At 47.1% G+C, this 15282-nt stretch overlaps 1 protein-coding gene across 1 annotated transcript; it reads left to right on the forward strand.

The window, feature by feature from the left end:
- Positions 1 to 1771: 1771 nt before the first annotated feature.
- LOC135816732 (angiopoietin-related protein 7-like) lies at positions 1772 to 15046 on the forward strand. Its single transcript, XM_065329852.1, has 6 exons — positions 1772 to 1932; positions 2485 to 2667; positions 3916 to 4053; positions 12782 to 12984; positions 13494 to 13542; positions 13741 to 15046. The coding sequence occupies exons 1-6, from the start codon at positions 1845 to 1847 to the stop codon at positions 14349 to 14351; spliced, it is 1272 nt and encodes a 423-aa protein (XP_065185924.1). The 5' UTR covers positions 1772 to 1844; the 3' UTR covers positions 14352 to 15046.
- The last annotated feature ends 236 nt before the right edge of the window (positions 15047 to 15282 follow it).

The following is a 15282-nucleotide window of genomic DNA, read 5'->3' on the forward strand; positions in this document are numbered from 1 at the left end:
TGGGTACAATTCTCCCATCGTTTAAGTAGTGTTTTGTGTGTTCGGTGTGGTCAGGCGTTGTTATTACAGGTCTCGGCGTAATGTTCATTGTCGCAATTCAAACTTGCATTTTTCAATGCTTCTAATTCTATTACATGTAGGCGTAAGATGTCTTTCTTTGGGTTTCGAAGAAAATTCGTTTGTGACGCTTTGTCCCTTAGCCCAGCGAGGATTCCTGATGAGTGTTGCCTGACAAAGTGTTGGCAATTGGAATACTTCTGCATTCTTCGTTTTCTCTTTAATTATTGTTTCTTTTTGCATTAATATTTTCACGGAACATTGTTTCCATCGGCCGCCACTGCTTCAATACAGTCACTACAATCATGCGGAATGCGTTTATCCACTTGATTGCGGTTCTCATACATGAATATGAGTAAGTCACCAGGGGATAAGTAATACATTTGCAAGGAATGGAGCGAAAGGGGCACCCAGTTAAAAACCCATGGCATCATGTCTAACGTGTCTATTACTTGGCGTTCTGAGACCCTTTCTCCGTGCTATTTGTGGACCTTTTGAGCTATACATTGCTTTTAACATAGTAATGATACACGCTAGAGCAAGACAATTTGACCTCGATAAAAAAAGTAAATGATCGTGGGGAACTCACGACGGCCGCTAACACCCGGTAAACCCTAGCGGCAGATGCAGCGCCTAACGGTGGGGGTGAGTGGATAAGTCGCACAACCACTGGCATAAGTGCCGAGAACGACCCCATTAGCTGCATCCATGTACCCCTCGTGCCTGACCCTCGATACAGGCAGAGCAAAAGTATGGGGGATTTGGTCAGCAGCAGTGTTTCCATGCATGTACATATACATGAACAAATACTGTAAATGTATGTGTGAATTTAACTCGGATACTGAACCAATAAATATAATTCAAATAGAAAAAATCACATGGCAATGAGTTATGAAGGAACTATCTACGACTGTAAGAAGATAATACGCAGTCACACAGTGCGATAACAGGGCACAAAACTGACATGTTAATGTGGTTCTATTTGAATTACATTATTTTATGTACTCAGACGGAGAGCAAAGGTTTAATTGATACAAAAGAGAAAGACCAATGAACTACAAGTTACGCTATACTGTCCACTAACACCACCAGTTACTAAACAACCAGATCATGCGATAACAGTGCTGTTGGAGTGCGCATCCAAGATATGCTAGAACCGTTAGCCAGTTACAATGTACATGTAGTTGTAGAACGTCAGTGCGGTGGGTCAGTGTTGTGCAATGTTATCGCATGATCTTATTGTTTAGTAACTGGTGGTGTTAGTGGACAGTATAGCGTAACTTGTAGTTCATTGGTCTTTCTTTTTTCTATAAATTATCTTATGAGTAAGCATTTTTCTGTCTGTGCAAGAATGCTTACATGTGGGTGCCTGTATACATTTGCATTTACAGGTATCGGTCTGTGCTGTATCGGTGTGTGCTGTATCTTAGGTGGCGATGGTATGTTGTCCTGTGGCTTTGAACAAGGTCTGAATTACCGTTCGGAAGTTTCTGATGTAACTTGTTCTAGACCACTCAACACCGTCGGAGGTGTCTTGGAACCGTTCAAATGCACAATAGAAAAGTGGTCCTCTGGTCAATTCATAAATCTTGTCAACTTACGATTTAGCTGACAGCGGAGATGCATGAGCTTATGAGAATAAGGGCCGTATATATTCTGCCGACCTGGTAAAGCAACTTGTCATTTTAAAATCCTTCTCTTCAGCTTCGCCTGGCACTGTATGTCTGTTCCTATTCTGGTCCTGGAACCTTCAAACCCCATTAGTCGGGGAATCAGAGAACCAAATCATGAAGTGGACGGCGGGCCCAATCACCCTGCTCTCAGCTTCTGTAATGCTGTCGGCGATACAGAACGTCATCTCCACGAATACGAAAGGTAAAACACTTAGCACTAAATGTTTGTATTGGAAGATGTTTTGCTAGGCAGTTTCCTTTGTAAACTAGAAGAAGAAAACACATGGAAACGAGTTATGAAGCAACTTTCCACGAATGTAAAAATTATAACTCGTTTCCATATGTTTTCTTCTTCTAGTTTACATTTCATACTGGCTCATTATCCGAGTTTAGTTTCCTTGGTATCTAATGTTGAACATAGCTTCCTAAGTCATATTGTGAAATGAAGAATGACCCACCAATATGGTTGCATTTACGAGTCTGTTAGCTCCCCGTCGCAGTCTATCCTCATAAAGGTGTCAATGTATCCTACATGTATGTCGATGGCTACGGTTCTGGCGATTTGCGGAGTAAACACCATGGTCTGTGTTTAACCTAATGTGTAGCCTAATGTGCTCTGCCTCTGCAGCTGATCAAAATGCTCGTACCTCGAAATACATCAAGTACTTAAATTAAGTACAGTCTCCAAGACAATATTATGATACTACACCTCTAATGGTACCTATATGTCGTGTTTGTTCCTCGCCACACACAGAAACATGCATGGGACGCGTTCTGGGGCTTCTACCCGATACCACCCTCAGTCGATCGCAAGTTGAACTGCTGCTGAAGAGTATACCGCCTCCTGTTGATCAGCGAAACGCCCAGCAGGCAAACCAAGTCGCTCTGTCTGTACTGCTGGGTGGTGATACATCCAGGAAGTTGATACAGTGTCTCAGTAAGTTAGAACAATGTTACATAGAATCGGGACATATACATGTATAACTTTCATCAAATTAATGTGTGCCGGGCATACAACGTACAGTGAATTTACACGCACTAAAAACACACGTGAACTTGAAACGGTCATACTAGACTTCGCCAAATTACACCAATGTGGAACACCACAATAACGTTTTAAAACATATCACACTCGCAATTGTATAATTTTTTTATACTCTACTATTACTTCTGTGTGCAGAGAATAAACAATGGGTGCGTGTGATCCATACAAGAATAAGAGGATGAACATGTTGTGCTGCTCGGAGTTTTTACGCGTTAAGCGATCATCAGAGAATAGTAGGATCCATAGTTGAATTTCTGAAGTACAACTATAAAGACTAAAAGTGATGTGCAGGTGAGATACAGAAATACAGTAAAACCTGGTGTAAGCGAACTCTCGTTTTACCGACCACCTGCCCTTAACGACCGTTTTTCCATGCACCGACAGTTCTACACCGACACTGTGGGACATGGTTCTAAAGACCACCTGGCTTCAACGACCGCTTTTCCTTGCACCGTGGGGTGGTCGCTTAAACCTGGTTTTACTGTAAACGAAATTGGCTTCGAAATTAATAGACATCTCTGGGCTTACTCAATATGCTGGCAGCGTTCTCTTTCCAGGCACCCTTTACTGAGCAAGTCAGTGGGGATGTACATTCAGATCGAAATTCGGGCAGCCTAAGAAGCGTGTTGACGGCGGAGTGAAACATTCGATTTGTGAAGAGCATAGTCTGCACTGGTGGCTGAAGTATAGACACATTCGGCAGTACAGAGGAGTCGTGCATGACGAGCTGGACGGATCAGGGGCTTCTACTGGTACTAGAAGCTAGTTAAGCTTCCAGGATGCTAGATTTTCATAGGGCTTTGGTATGAGCGCCCTATCGAGCAGGCCAATTCGATTCTAGTACCGTTAATTGACAATTGTCCATCACAAAATATGTAGCCCTATGTAGGTAAATCCACCTGACACCACCGGCGTAGGAGCATCTAGTACTAGTGTCTGCAATTCTCTCGTATCAGTATCAGCGGAAGTGGTGAATCAACAAGAAGGAATGCACATCTTAACGTTACAAGGGCAAGAACTCCCAGATTTCCTAGAGTGTTGAACACCACAAGTATAGAGCAATATCACTCAAGGGGGACTTAACGTGTATTTTAAAACGGTATGTGCACATGTACATGTATGTACAATTTGTTTTAACAGCCGGGCAATTACAGGCCTGCCAGCGGAATCATCCTTGCAGTAACGCTGGACAATGTATCTTCTCGCGGTCTGGTCAGCACATTGGCTCATATGGGTGCCAGTGTGACATTGGCTACACAGGAGACTACTGCGAGACAGGTAAATAAATTCATTCAGTTAACATTAAAAGTGAACTAAGTTACTTTGCGAATAACGCCCCTCGAGCATGCAGAGTGTCGTTATCAGTGAGTTATTGTTGTTGCTATGGTTGAAAGCGTGCAATTACTTCAAATAGAAATCAATGCGAAACTTAGAAGCTGCGACTTCGGCGGTAATAATCATGAAGTTGATTGTTCCAACTAGGAACACAAGCTTCTTGCCGAACCTGACTGACCCACGACTGCCATCCAGAGCAGACGAGGAGCACGTCGCACCTTCCACTCCGCAATAGTTATTCATAATATTATAGTCACACACATGTATGTATATGTAAGAAACCTTAGTTGCCTGTTTGTGGTGAGACTTTAAAAAAATGTACAGCAGGCACAACATCAAAAACCCAATGTTGGTATAAACAGAATTACTTCACATGTATACAGTTACATGTGTCGTAACCGGGTATCCCGCTAGTAGTAGCGTTCAGCCGCAATATACGGCTACTGCCCAACCACTCACACAACAAGGTCACCGTAACCTAAAGGACGTTTATTGCCCCGGACAAGAAGAGGGAGAAACGAGAAGTGACCCTAGCGGCTACGAACACCTCCTATTGTAAGCTTAGCTAAAAACATGAAGTAAACATCAGCGCGGGTTATAATGCAATAGCGAACGACAATGCCAGCTGAGAAGCACTTACGCTGCTAATGTATTGTTCAGTGCAACAGCAATAGCACCGGCTATACGGTGAGGTCCTATGTTGTCATCAGCGGGACTAAGAGTACTCAGTACTAGTACGGACGTACATGTATATGCGCACCAGACCATAACGACGGTGACAGGTATGAATATGTCGCACTGTCACCAACTGATTTGTCAGGGGAGAGCTAGAGGCAAGATGATGGCGGCGTGGATCAATACTACTACTAGTACATTACAACAAGTACATAGATGTAGAGGTAAGGGGATACGTTAGGACAGCTCTGCATGCATGATGCTCGCGGCCAACAATAATAATAACATACATCTAGTCATGAGTAGGAAAAGTCACAGTTGTAGCATTGCCGGATATGACATCTCCCCCGGCTTCGCAAAAGACACGTCCTCGTGTTTTGCAAAGGTGGAATAACTAACAAATGGAAAAGACTGTACAGAGAGTCCGCGTAGCGCAAGCAATGAATGGAGGGGAAAGAAGGGAATTTAAACCTACCCAACGTATTTCACTAACACTTTCGTTTTAGGAACGGTAATTATGGTATTGCTAATGCCACATGATTATTATAATAGTTCACAGCACCTTCTCTAAGAACATGAAATATCAGAACCGTGCCGGCGGTCTACGATTCCTTTGCGGCCGCGCCATGGCATAAGGCGTTTGTGGCAGCTGAACTACTGGTGGCAGCTGAGGAATGGGAGCATGCGCTTGTGCCATAACGGCAGGCTCACCACCATAAGTTTCGCCATTATCGCACTCGTCCCGGTACAGAAGGTCTGTGGCATCGGGTTGGTACGCTTCAGGTTGTCGAACTTTAGCGGGGTTGCATCCGGAATCACCCACGGGCTCGACCTCCTCCGGTACTGGTTTGTGGCGTGGCCCTGTACGCCAACAACATGGCGGGCAAGTGTGTGTCCCAATCCCGCTGGTGATCCGACACATAGTGTGACAAGACCTTCTCGAGCGTCTGATTGAAACGCTCCACGAGACCATCGCTGGCTGGATGATACGCTGTGGTGCGTGTTTTTCTAATACCCAACAGGCTACACACGTGTTTGAACAGAGCAGAGTCAAAATTCCGGCCTTGATCTGTATGTATACTTTCCGGCGCACCATAGCGTGCAACAAACTCGCTAGCAAATGCTGAGGCAATGGTTTCGGCGTCCATCCTCTGTAGTGGGTAGGCCTCTACCCATTTAGTAAAATAATCTGCGATAACTAAGATGTGTTTGTTGCCTCTCACAGTTTCAGGCAGGTTAGGAATAAGATCCATAGCAATCCTTTCGAAAGGGTAGCCACACCATGTTACTTGCAGAGGGGCGCCTCGCCCTCTCTGCGCTGGCTTACGTCTCTGGCTACACGATTCACAGCTTGCGACCCAGTCTTCGACGTCCCGTTTCATTCCATACCAGTGAAACCTTAGCGATAACTGCGCGTACGTGCGTTGTACTCCCCAATGACCCCCGTGGTCATGGTACTCAGACAAAACCGCAGTCCTCTGGTTCACCGGAACCAGTACCTGGGTCCTGGGTGGCACAGAGACGCATGGATCTTCCCACTTTCTGCACACCACCCCCTCCCAAACGAACATGCGCTGGCGTCCTCGCCAGTAAGACGGGAAAGCAGGACTGACACCTGTCAAGTCCGCGACCTCAGCAGATTCATCACCGCTGAGCAACGTAGCTAACTGAGACAAATCCGTGTCTCTTGCTCTGGCAGTCGCGCCAGTCCTGCAACGTCCAACCGCGACGCTGCACCAAAGGTGAGGGTACTACATGCTCTGCCACCGTATTAGCAGAGACAGAAGCCACCGCAGACGCCTTCCCAGGAAGTCGGGATAGGCCATCGGCGTTGGCATGGGACCGCCCCGCACGATACTGCATAACATAATCAAACTCACTGAGGAACTCTAACCAACGCGCGATAATCGCAGGGGGATCCTTAAACCGAGACAAGTGCTCCAACGCGCGATGGTCCGTGCGCACCAGAAATGGCCTACCCAGCAAATAGCACCTGAAGTGCCGGAAGGCCCAAACAATGCCGAGCAACTCGCTCTTTGTGGACGCATACCGCTGCTCCGTGTCGGTAAGAGATCTACTGGCAAAAGCCACGGGCCGTTCGCAGCCCTCAGAATCAGCTTGGGAGAGCACCGCGCCCAACCCCACCCCACTAGCATCCACATCTAGAACAAAACGTGGGGCATCGCACCCATAACGAGGGTACATCAACACTGGGGCACGGGACAACTTGTCCTTCAATGTACAAAATACGTGCTCGCATTCGTCTGTCCACTCAAACGAGCGTCCCTGCTGAGTTAGTGCATGGAGGGGCCGACAAAGAGTTGCAAAATCACGAACAAAACGACGATAATAACCAGCGAAGCCTAGGAAAGCACGGACATCTGAAACTGTAGCAGGACGGGCCCAGTGGACGAGTTGGTGTACATGTACCTTGGCGGGGTCAGTCTTAACTCCCTCCCGCGTTACAACATGGCCTAGGAATTCAACCTCATCTTTAAAGAGGTGACACTTACTAGGTTTGAGACGGAGTCCAGCTGTCGCCAGCCTGGCGAACACCTCTTCCAGCCGGGTAAGCTGCTCAACGAACGTACGGCCAAAGACGATGATGTCGTCAATATACACAAGGCAAGTGTGCCACTGGAGTAAGAGATTCGATAAATTGGTCTCGCACCAAATCATCGCGAACCGCATCTGGCATCATAGGGTAAGCCCAGACGACTAAGCGACGAAGATCATCAGCGACCCGCAGTAGGTCCTCACCCGCCTTCCGTCGCCGCGTACGGAATTGGGCCTTGTACTGGTTTGCAACCGCAGCAGAGGCAAACCGATTTCCCATATCAGCGCAGAGATGTTGCCAATTCACTCGTCGAGCAGCAGGCAAGGTAGTGAAGAACCGGCGAGCCGCATCGCGCAGCCTCACCCCAAGGAACTGGGCCCTCTGCGGATCCTGCCATCCGTTGACTTCCGCACACTGTATGAAATAGGCCAAGTATTCCTGCCAATCTCCTTCTCCATCAAAGGTCTCTGGCATAACAGCAGGCCGAGCAACCGCGCCGCCTGCTCTCGCTGGAGCGGCTCCTGCAGCAGGAACACCTCCAAGCGCAGCTGCCCCCACAGCAGCAGCGGCACCACCACCTACGGGCGCTGCACCGGCAGCACCCTGGTTTTGCCCTCGTTGAGCCATCGCACCTCTCACGCACACAACAAATTAAGAACACAAAAAAAAGAAAACGCGGGACGACAGGACCCAGGCACAATCCGTCAGGAAACAAGGTACAACAACCACCAACTGACTCCCCAGCGACGAACACGTTGCTTTATACTATCACTGGGCCCGCTAGCACTTCCTAGCGGCCCACCGAAGACCCAGGTCTTCGCGCGATACTCCCGATCGCCCACGACCAGCTCATCAAGAGCTGTCCATTGTTACCTTAGCCGTCCCGACACTCTGACCTCTGTGCATTCGGTCCACACGCACACACACACGCACACAGTACCCTAGTACATCGTTATCCCTGGTGGCGCCACCAGACTCTTAATAAATTATCCTCGTCAACTGTAACCTGACCTAACCACAGGCTCCCAGGATACATCAACTCCATCGGATCACACCGAATCACAACCACTAGACCCTTATCAGAGCGCTGTTCCGAACAAACCACCAATGCCCTCAAGGGTAACAACAAGCCTCTAGACGTACAGACAACGCAACCAACCATGACACCTACTCAGACTGATCAGAACCACAGTCAATGCTGATACATGATTTGGAACTAACCGCAGTTCCACACCTTGTCTAAAGCCTTGCCAGAGTTTCCGTCACGACCCGTAACTGAACCCATGCGAGCAAGTGACTGCTAACCGCAAGCAGGTGACGCACACAGCACAACAGCATGCCGCAGGCTAGTTCATATCCAAGCATTGGTTCATTGAAGGACAGGTAGACATACATCATGATACATGCACATGTAGATCATGCGTTAGCAATACATACAAGTCAGTATACACGATGTCCGCGTGAGCAGGCGCTCATTGGGGTTCCGCTGAAGGTGCCGGCGGTGGTGGCGGTGGTGGCCGGACTGGTTTAACGACCACCGACCGTAGCCGACCGGTGTAGGTTGCGCTGACCTCTTCCTCGTCTTCCGTGCCTCCGTAATCGAGATCGGTGTCCAGGTCCATCGCGACCTGGTCACCTTGACCTTCTGGCCCGCCGCGGACCGCGTCAGCATAGGAGGGCTTCTTGGGAGGTGCAGCATTGACAACTCCCGCCACACTTCCGGCTGCCACCACGGCAGCTGCAGCAGTAGTTGCGGCAACTGTTGCCGCCGCCTCACCGCGAGGCTTCTCCGCAGGCCAACCTCGCTTGGCCAAATGCGCCTGCCACCGCTCCTCCCGCTTCACCCGCCGTCGGTCAGAACAGGACCTCTTTCCTGGTGCGACGTTGGCAGACTCCTCGCTTTCTCGTCGCCGCTTCTGGGGTAGGGAACCGTTCCGCCTTGGTACCGGAGGGGAATCCTCACTCCTGCCGGCATCCGCACCGACGAAGGAGGAGAAGAAGCCCTCCGATGACCGCTGCAACCGAACCAGCTCGCCACGCAGCCTCCGCAGCAGCGTGGCAGGCCGTTCGCGCCCGGTTGCCTCCAAGGCCGCCGCTCCATCGCGGAGCGCCCTCCGGACCTCTTCTGCCTGGCAATTGCTAGTTTCCGCCATCCTTTGTAGAGTGGTGGGCAGACCCTGCTCGCAGCGCCAAATGTCGTAACCGGGTATCCCGCTAGTAGTAGCGTTCAGCTGCAATATACGGCTACTGCCCAACCACTCACACAACAAGGTCACCGTAACCTAAAGGACGTTTATTGCCCCGGACAAGAAGAGGGAGAAACGAGAAGTGACCCTAGCGGCTACGAACACCTCCTATTGTAAGCTTAGCTAAAAACATGAAGTAAACATCAGCGCGGGTTATAATGCAATAGCGAACGACAATGCCAGCTGAGAAGCACTTACGCTGCTAATGTATTGTTCAGTGCAACAGCAATAGCACCGGCTATACGGTGAGGTCCTATGTTGTCATCAGCGGGACTAAGAGTACTCAGTACTAGTACGGACGTACATGTATATGCGCACCAGACCATAACGACGGTGATAGGTATGAATATGTCGCACTGTCACCAACTGATTTGTCAGGGGAGAGCTAGAGGCAAGATGATGGCGGCGTGGATCAATACTACTACTAGTACATTACAATAAGTACATAGATGTAGAGGTAAGGGGATACGTTAGGACAGCTCTGCATGCATGATGCTCGCGGCCAACAATAATAATAACATACATCTAGTCATGAGTAGGAAAAGTCACAGTTGTAGCATTGCCGGATATGACACATGTACATGGAATACGAGCTTTATGCGTTCCTGTGCATGCCGGGCCATAGGCTTTACATCTGTCAAACCCGGTCGAGAGTGTTCCGGTTAGTCTCGCCCTTGGCTGTGTCGTCTCTAACCCTCTGAACGTTTTGTGACAAGTATAGTCACGGCTGGCATAACGCAACTTCACCCAGTCCTAACCCAACACACACATAACCAACTGATCTCGTCAGAGCAGAGAATATGTTCACTGTTTAGGAGAAGAGCACCGAAAGAATCTCTCGCTAAAAGCAGCAGCATGCTATGATTATAACACATTGTAGAAAACAGCAAGCAGCGGCAGTAGCGATAGTACTTACCACACATGCAGCTAAACTGCTATATGTACTTTGGTCCCTGCGCGGAACGCCGATCGGACACGCGTACGCACACGCATAGGTATGCGTGATCTAGAAGCGGCTGTCATCATGATAAGATATGCAAAGTGTGAAAGAGTATTTGAAAGGGGAGAGCCTACACCCGGCGTCTGGACTGCAATAACCTGATTAAAAGCATTGCCAACCAAGTGGTCAAGTAGGTGCACTCACGCTCATCCACACCTCGCGTACTACTACTATATTGCGAGTTCATAATTACATTGTATTGCACTTTCTACCGCAAGTGCACAGTCGTGCGCTTCATCTATTGACAGCCAAACCTATCATTCTAAAGGTAGGTGATATAGCTGGCACACACCGTATAGTATATTGTACAATAACTGTTCCAACTACGGAAGGCATAGTGTGTTGAAGTTCTACGCACAGTAGCTATCAGAAGTAAGTTACAAGCCCTCACTCTCGGGCTATGACACATCTACATGACTTTGTACATGTATTCACGCACTTGAGAACGTGTGCACTACTCCACTAGCACATGTGCATGTACCCGGTCCTACACGTACATTCACAACTACATTGTACATGTACTTGAAGTAAGTCGCTGGCACATTACTTTTGTTTGTCTATGCCAGGATTATAAAACGCGATTCTAGAGAACGCAACATCATTATATGTATGTGTACATGGTACGTGCAACTAGCACGCTCTGAACCAAGTTGAGTGATTAGTAAAATAGAAAAGGCGCTGGCCAGCATTGTTCAGATCACGCTTCGGCGTACTTCACCAATTTCCGTTCTGGTTTGATGTTTGTTGCCTCAACAGTACGAAGTACAAATATCAAGACGGACCAACGAAAAGAGAACCCAAAAGCGCATGCATATCTTCTGTGCTGCTCACAAATGACGTGCGCAACTAATACTGAAGTAAGATAACTGAGGATGACACTAGTATCGGCCTGTTCGCTTTGCAGCAAGAAAATATTTTGGAATCTGTGCAGTGAGGCGTATTGCGTACACGAGCGTGGCATGGCACCCAAGAGCTGATCTACACAATAACAAATCATTGAAACATCCTACTGATATGGAGGCCACGAGAAATACTCCTGTTATACGTAGAAGATAATTTTTCTAAATGCAAAATGCCACCAAATCAACATGGATATCATGCTGCTAAATGCAATATACTACCAGATTAAAATTGGCAACATGATCTCCTTCAAACGGTTCACCAAATAATACATGTCGCGTATTTACATGACTTTCCACACCGACAGTGGTCTGAGAAGACAGAGATATGCATTGTGTGGGTTTCTGCAGCCTTCACATATCATACTAAATTACATAGAATTTGTTCTTCGCTGCTACCCCCAACCACACGTTGATGCGCCAAAAACGCACCACTCATCTGCCTCATCAATGAGAAGAATTTCATCCTTCGAGATGAAATGCTTCCGCCGACTCTTAGGAGTAACATACCACGACCGGCGTACCAACCAATCTATCCTGGAAGAAATCAATGACATCATCGGAGCAAGGATGCGGCTAGCGAACGAAGTCAAGAAATTTAAGTTGATGTGGTTTGGCCATGTTACGAGACATGACGTTTTCTCCAAGCCCTTCCTGCAAGGATGAACTCCTGGATCTCGATCGAGAGGAAGGCCCGCGACATCATGGATTTCTAACATTAAAAGTTGGACGGGTCTTCCCTTGCATGCTCTCTCTCTCATGCAGCACACGATAGAGTTGGATTCAGAGACATCATTCACAATTCTCTCGCTGATTAATTCCTCTACGATCACCTTGTGATTATGAGTTATACATACAACATACATCCATACAATCCATCTCGACGATACCCCTAACCTCTCTGCTTTCCTCTCTCTGCCTCTGTAACTCCCCCCCCCCCATCTCTCTCTATCTTTCTCTCTCTCTCTCTCTCCCTCGCTCTCTCACTTCCGTAGAATTGGGCACCATTTCCCGTTTGGTCTTGTGAAGTAAAATAGAAATAAACAACAACACACCAATCTGTTTAAGGCACATTATGAAGCTGTACAAGGGTTTCATGGTTGCCATGACTTTCACCGATTACAAAATACAGGTGTTCAATGCTAGTGCAGTACGCAATATTAAATAAATCACTTAATTAAAGGTTTACAGGTAGTTCATCTTGCAGTCATCAAGTCTGGGTGTTTCATCACCATTGGTAGAAATGTGCGTGAAACGAACTTATCATAGTATAATAATGGATGTTTGTGTTCAGGACCACGAGATACGCCAGGTAACTGCAATCAATCAGCTATGGCCATTCAGCTCAAACAAGACATGCAGAAGTTAAAGAGAGAAGCAGAAGCAGAGCGTAAGGCCAATATGGATCACATTGGAGATTTCTTGGCAAGGCTGGAGAAGAAAATTGATGTAGTATCAAATGAAATCTCCCGTCTCCATGGAAACGAACAACAGACCGTGAGTGTATGTACTCTGAGAATGTCTGTCAGTTTTTTCACAGGTTGATTGCCAACTAAAATTGCCAACTACATAGTGCATGTACGCCACGCATTTTTCTAAGTGCTGAAAAGTGGTCCTAATTGTCAATGGTCGCCCCTCAGTGCAGTGCCTGACTCTGCATATTTCCATTACCTAGTGCCCCAACTCTCCTTTTAGAAGTTAAAGTATGGTCAACAAGTTCACACTTAGAGGCCTTTCCACTCAAACAACCACGACACGATAATGAAGGAAGTGGCATACTGATAAAAACGTAACATAATTATTCTAAAACAACTCACAGGGTCGACATTTTCCTCTACACTGTATGTCCTGTTCTAGAAGAAGTAAAAGGTACGAGCTACGCCTATGGCAAACGGGATTGCACACCTCATGATGTACACGTACATGTACATGTATGATTTCTCCAATTTTGCCCACAATGCATGTAAATCCTCTCTTTGGTTTCTGTTCTTTACGGCTATACTCAGGACGAAAGTACCACCGTCTCCCCGGCACTCTCTACCGACACTACAGCCAGTAAGACATGCATTTGGATTTTAATGGATGTGTATACACTAGGAACATAGCAAATGGAAAAGGATGTGTGCGAAGCGAGTGTTGAAATGATACATGTAGATATAGATGCTATGCCACTATCCCCAAAATAGTGGGAGCCGGCAAACATCCACGTGTAAAATGCAACATTTTTTTCTGTTGCCACCTTGTGTGTTTTAGGTGCACAGGGCTGCTCGAGGACTGACCAAGGCCCTTCAGGAGTATTCACGTTCCGTACCAATCGGGGTGAAAGCACTGCGTATTGCGATCGGGAAACTGATGGTGGCGGCTGGATTGTCTTCCAGCGACGGCAGGATGGTTCCGTTGATTTTGATCGAAACTGGCAATCGTACAAGAACGGCTTCGGCAATCCCACTGAGGAATTCTGGCTTGGCTTGGAAGACATACATTATCTAACCTCTCAACCTAGTACGAGATACGAGCTGCGCCTGGACTTGGTGTTCAATACTAGCGAAGAGATGCATTCCGCCACGTGCTCATCTTTCAAAGTGGACAGCGAAGCCACCAACTATACACTTCACGTGTCGGGTTTCTTCAGTACGACACTACCAGATAAGGTTACCCAGCATAACGGAGACACGTTCAGCACTGAGGACCATGGTAGAGAACAAAATTCTTGTGCTACGTACTGGAGCGGTGGTTGGTGGTTCAGTGGATGCTACTATTTCTTTCTAAATGGCGAATACGGACAAGCCATCTCCTCCAACTACTATCACCCTCGCTTTCTTAAGTGGGTCCTATACTCCGAGATGAAGTTCAGACTGATCTAGACTTTCAGAAATCCGTCATCCGCATGCGAACGTATGGATTCAAGTGATTTCTACGAACCTTAAACCACCACTGCCACCGCCACCACACCGCCGTCACGATGATGACGATGACGATGACCATCACCATAGTGGAAACTACTTTCCTGATACTATCAGACATTACCAATAGCAAGCAGAAGGTATCACAGAAGATGCGGCACAGCACACCTGCAGCTGTAGTACACATTACAGTGATGAAATCAACCGGAGCAAACAAGACCTTTAATTCCCAAAGCTATGCAAGAAGACGTTACTTTAGAAGCGTATGTCGCTAGCCAGGGTCTACACCTCTTTACATGTATATGCCGAAATAGGAATATAGCATGGAGATACGTGTATAAAGCTTGTACCGCACCCAGTTGTCTTTGATTTTGGCTGAATCTTTGAACATTTATGCATGAATGTAGTCAGGGTGTTATGACTATAGTAAGTCAGGACAACAGTAATAATCGGTACATGTACATGGATAAGTACAGTGCTTGTAGTAAACACTGCTGCGATCTGATAGGGGATCTCACAACGCCCTCACATCACTACTTTCTACTCAGATTTGCCAACGTTCCTTCATCCGTCACATTATGTTCAGACTTCATTATTTTGTCTCTGCGGCATACGAAAATGAATGAAGTTCCCACTTTCTATCTGCTTAGCACCAAGTGATCCTCATGATTGGATGGTTGAACAAAAATCGGAATAGAGGTACAGTTGAACATCGATTATCCGCACATCGACTATCCGACCATTCGATTATCCGTAACAGTTTTTTTGGGCGCACGTGCCGTAGAGTACGCACTGTGCATGTAGTGAGCCATTCAAGAAATAAGAAAAAATTTGAAAAGTAGCACTCTGTTCTATTTACAATGTGCATGTACATGTATTTACAGTGTGTTTT

Source organism: Sycon ciliatum, chromosome 5 (assembly GCF_964019385.1).
Source record: "Sycon ciliatum chromosome 5, ocSycCili1.1, whole genome shotgun sequence".
Lineage (NCBI taxonomy): Eukaryota > Metazoa > Porifera > Calcarea > Leucosolenida > Sycettidae > Sycon > Sycon ciliatum.

What these genes read in the sequence shown, in the direction of transcription:
- LOC135816732 (XM_065329852.1), top strand. Translation starts at nt 1,845, where the DNA reads ATGAAGTGGACGGCGGGCCCAATCACCCTGCTCTCAGCTTCTGTAATG. An exon ending in CATCTCCACGAATACGAAAG is followed by an intron (nt 1,933 to 2,484) that starts GTAAAACACTTA and finishes CGCCACACACAG; the next exon opens with AAACATGCATGGGACGCGTT. An exon ending in GAAGTTGATACAGTGTCTCA is followed by an intron (nt 2,668 to 3,915) that starts GTAAGTTAGAAC and finishes TTGTTTTAACAG; the next exon opens with CCGGGCAATTACAGGCCTGC.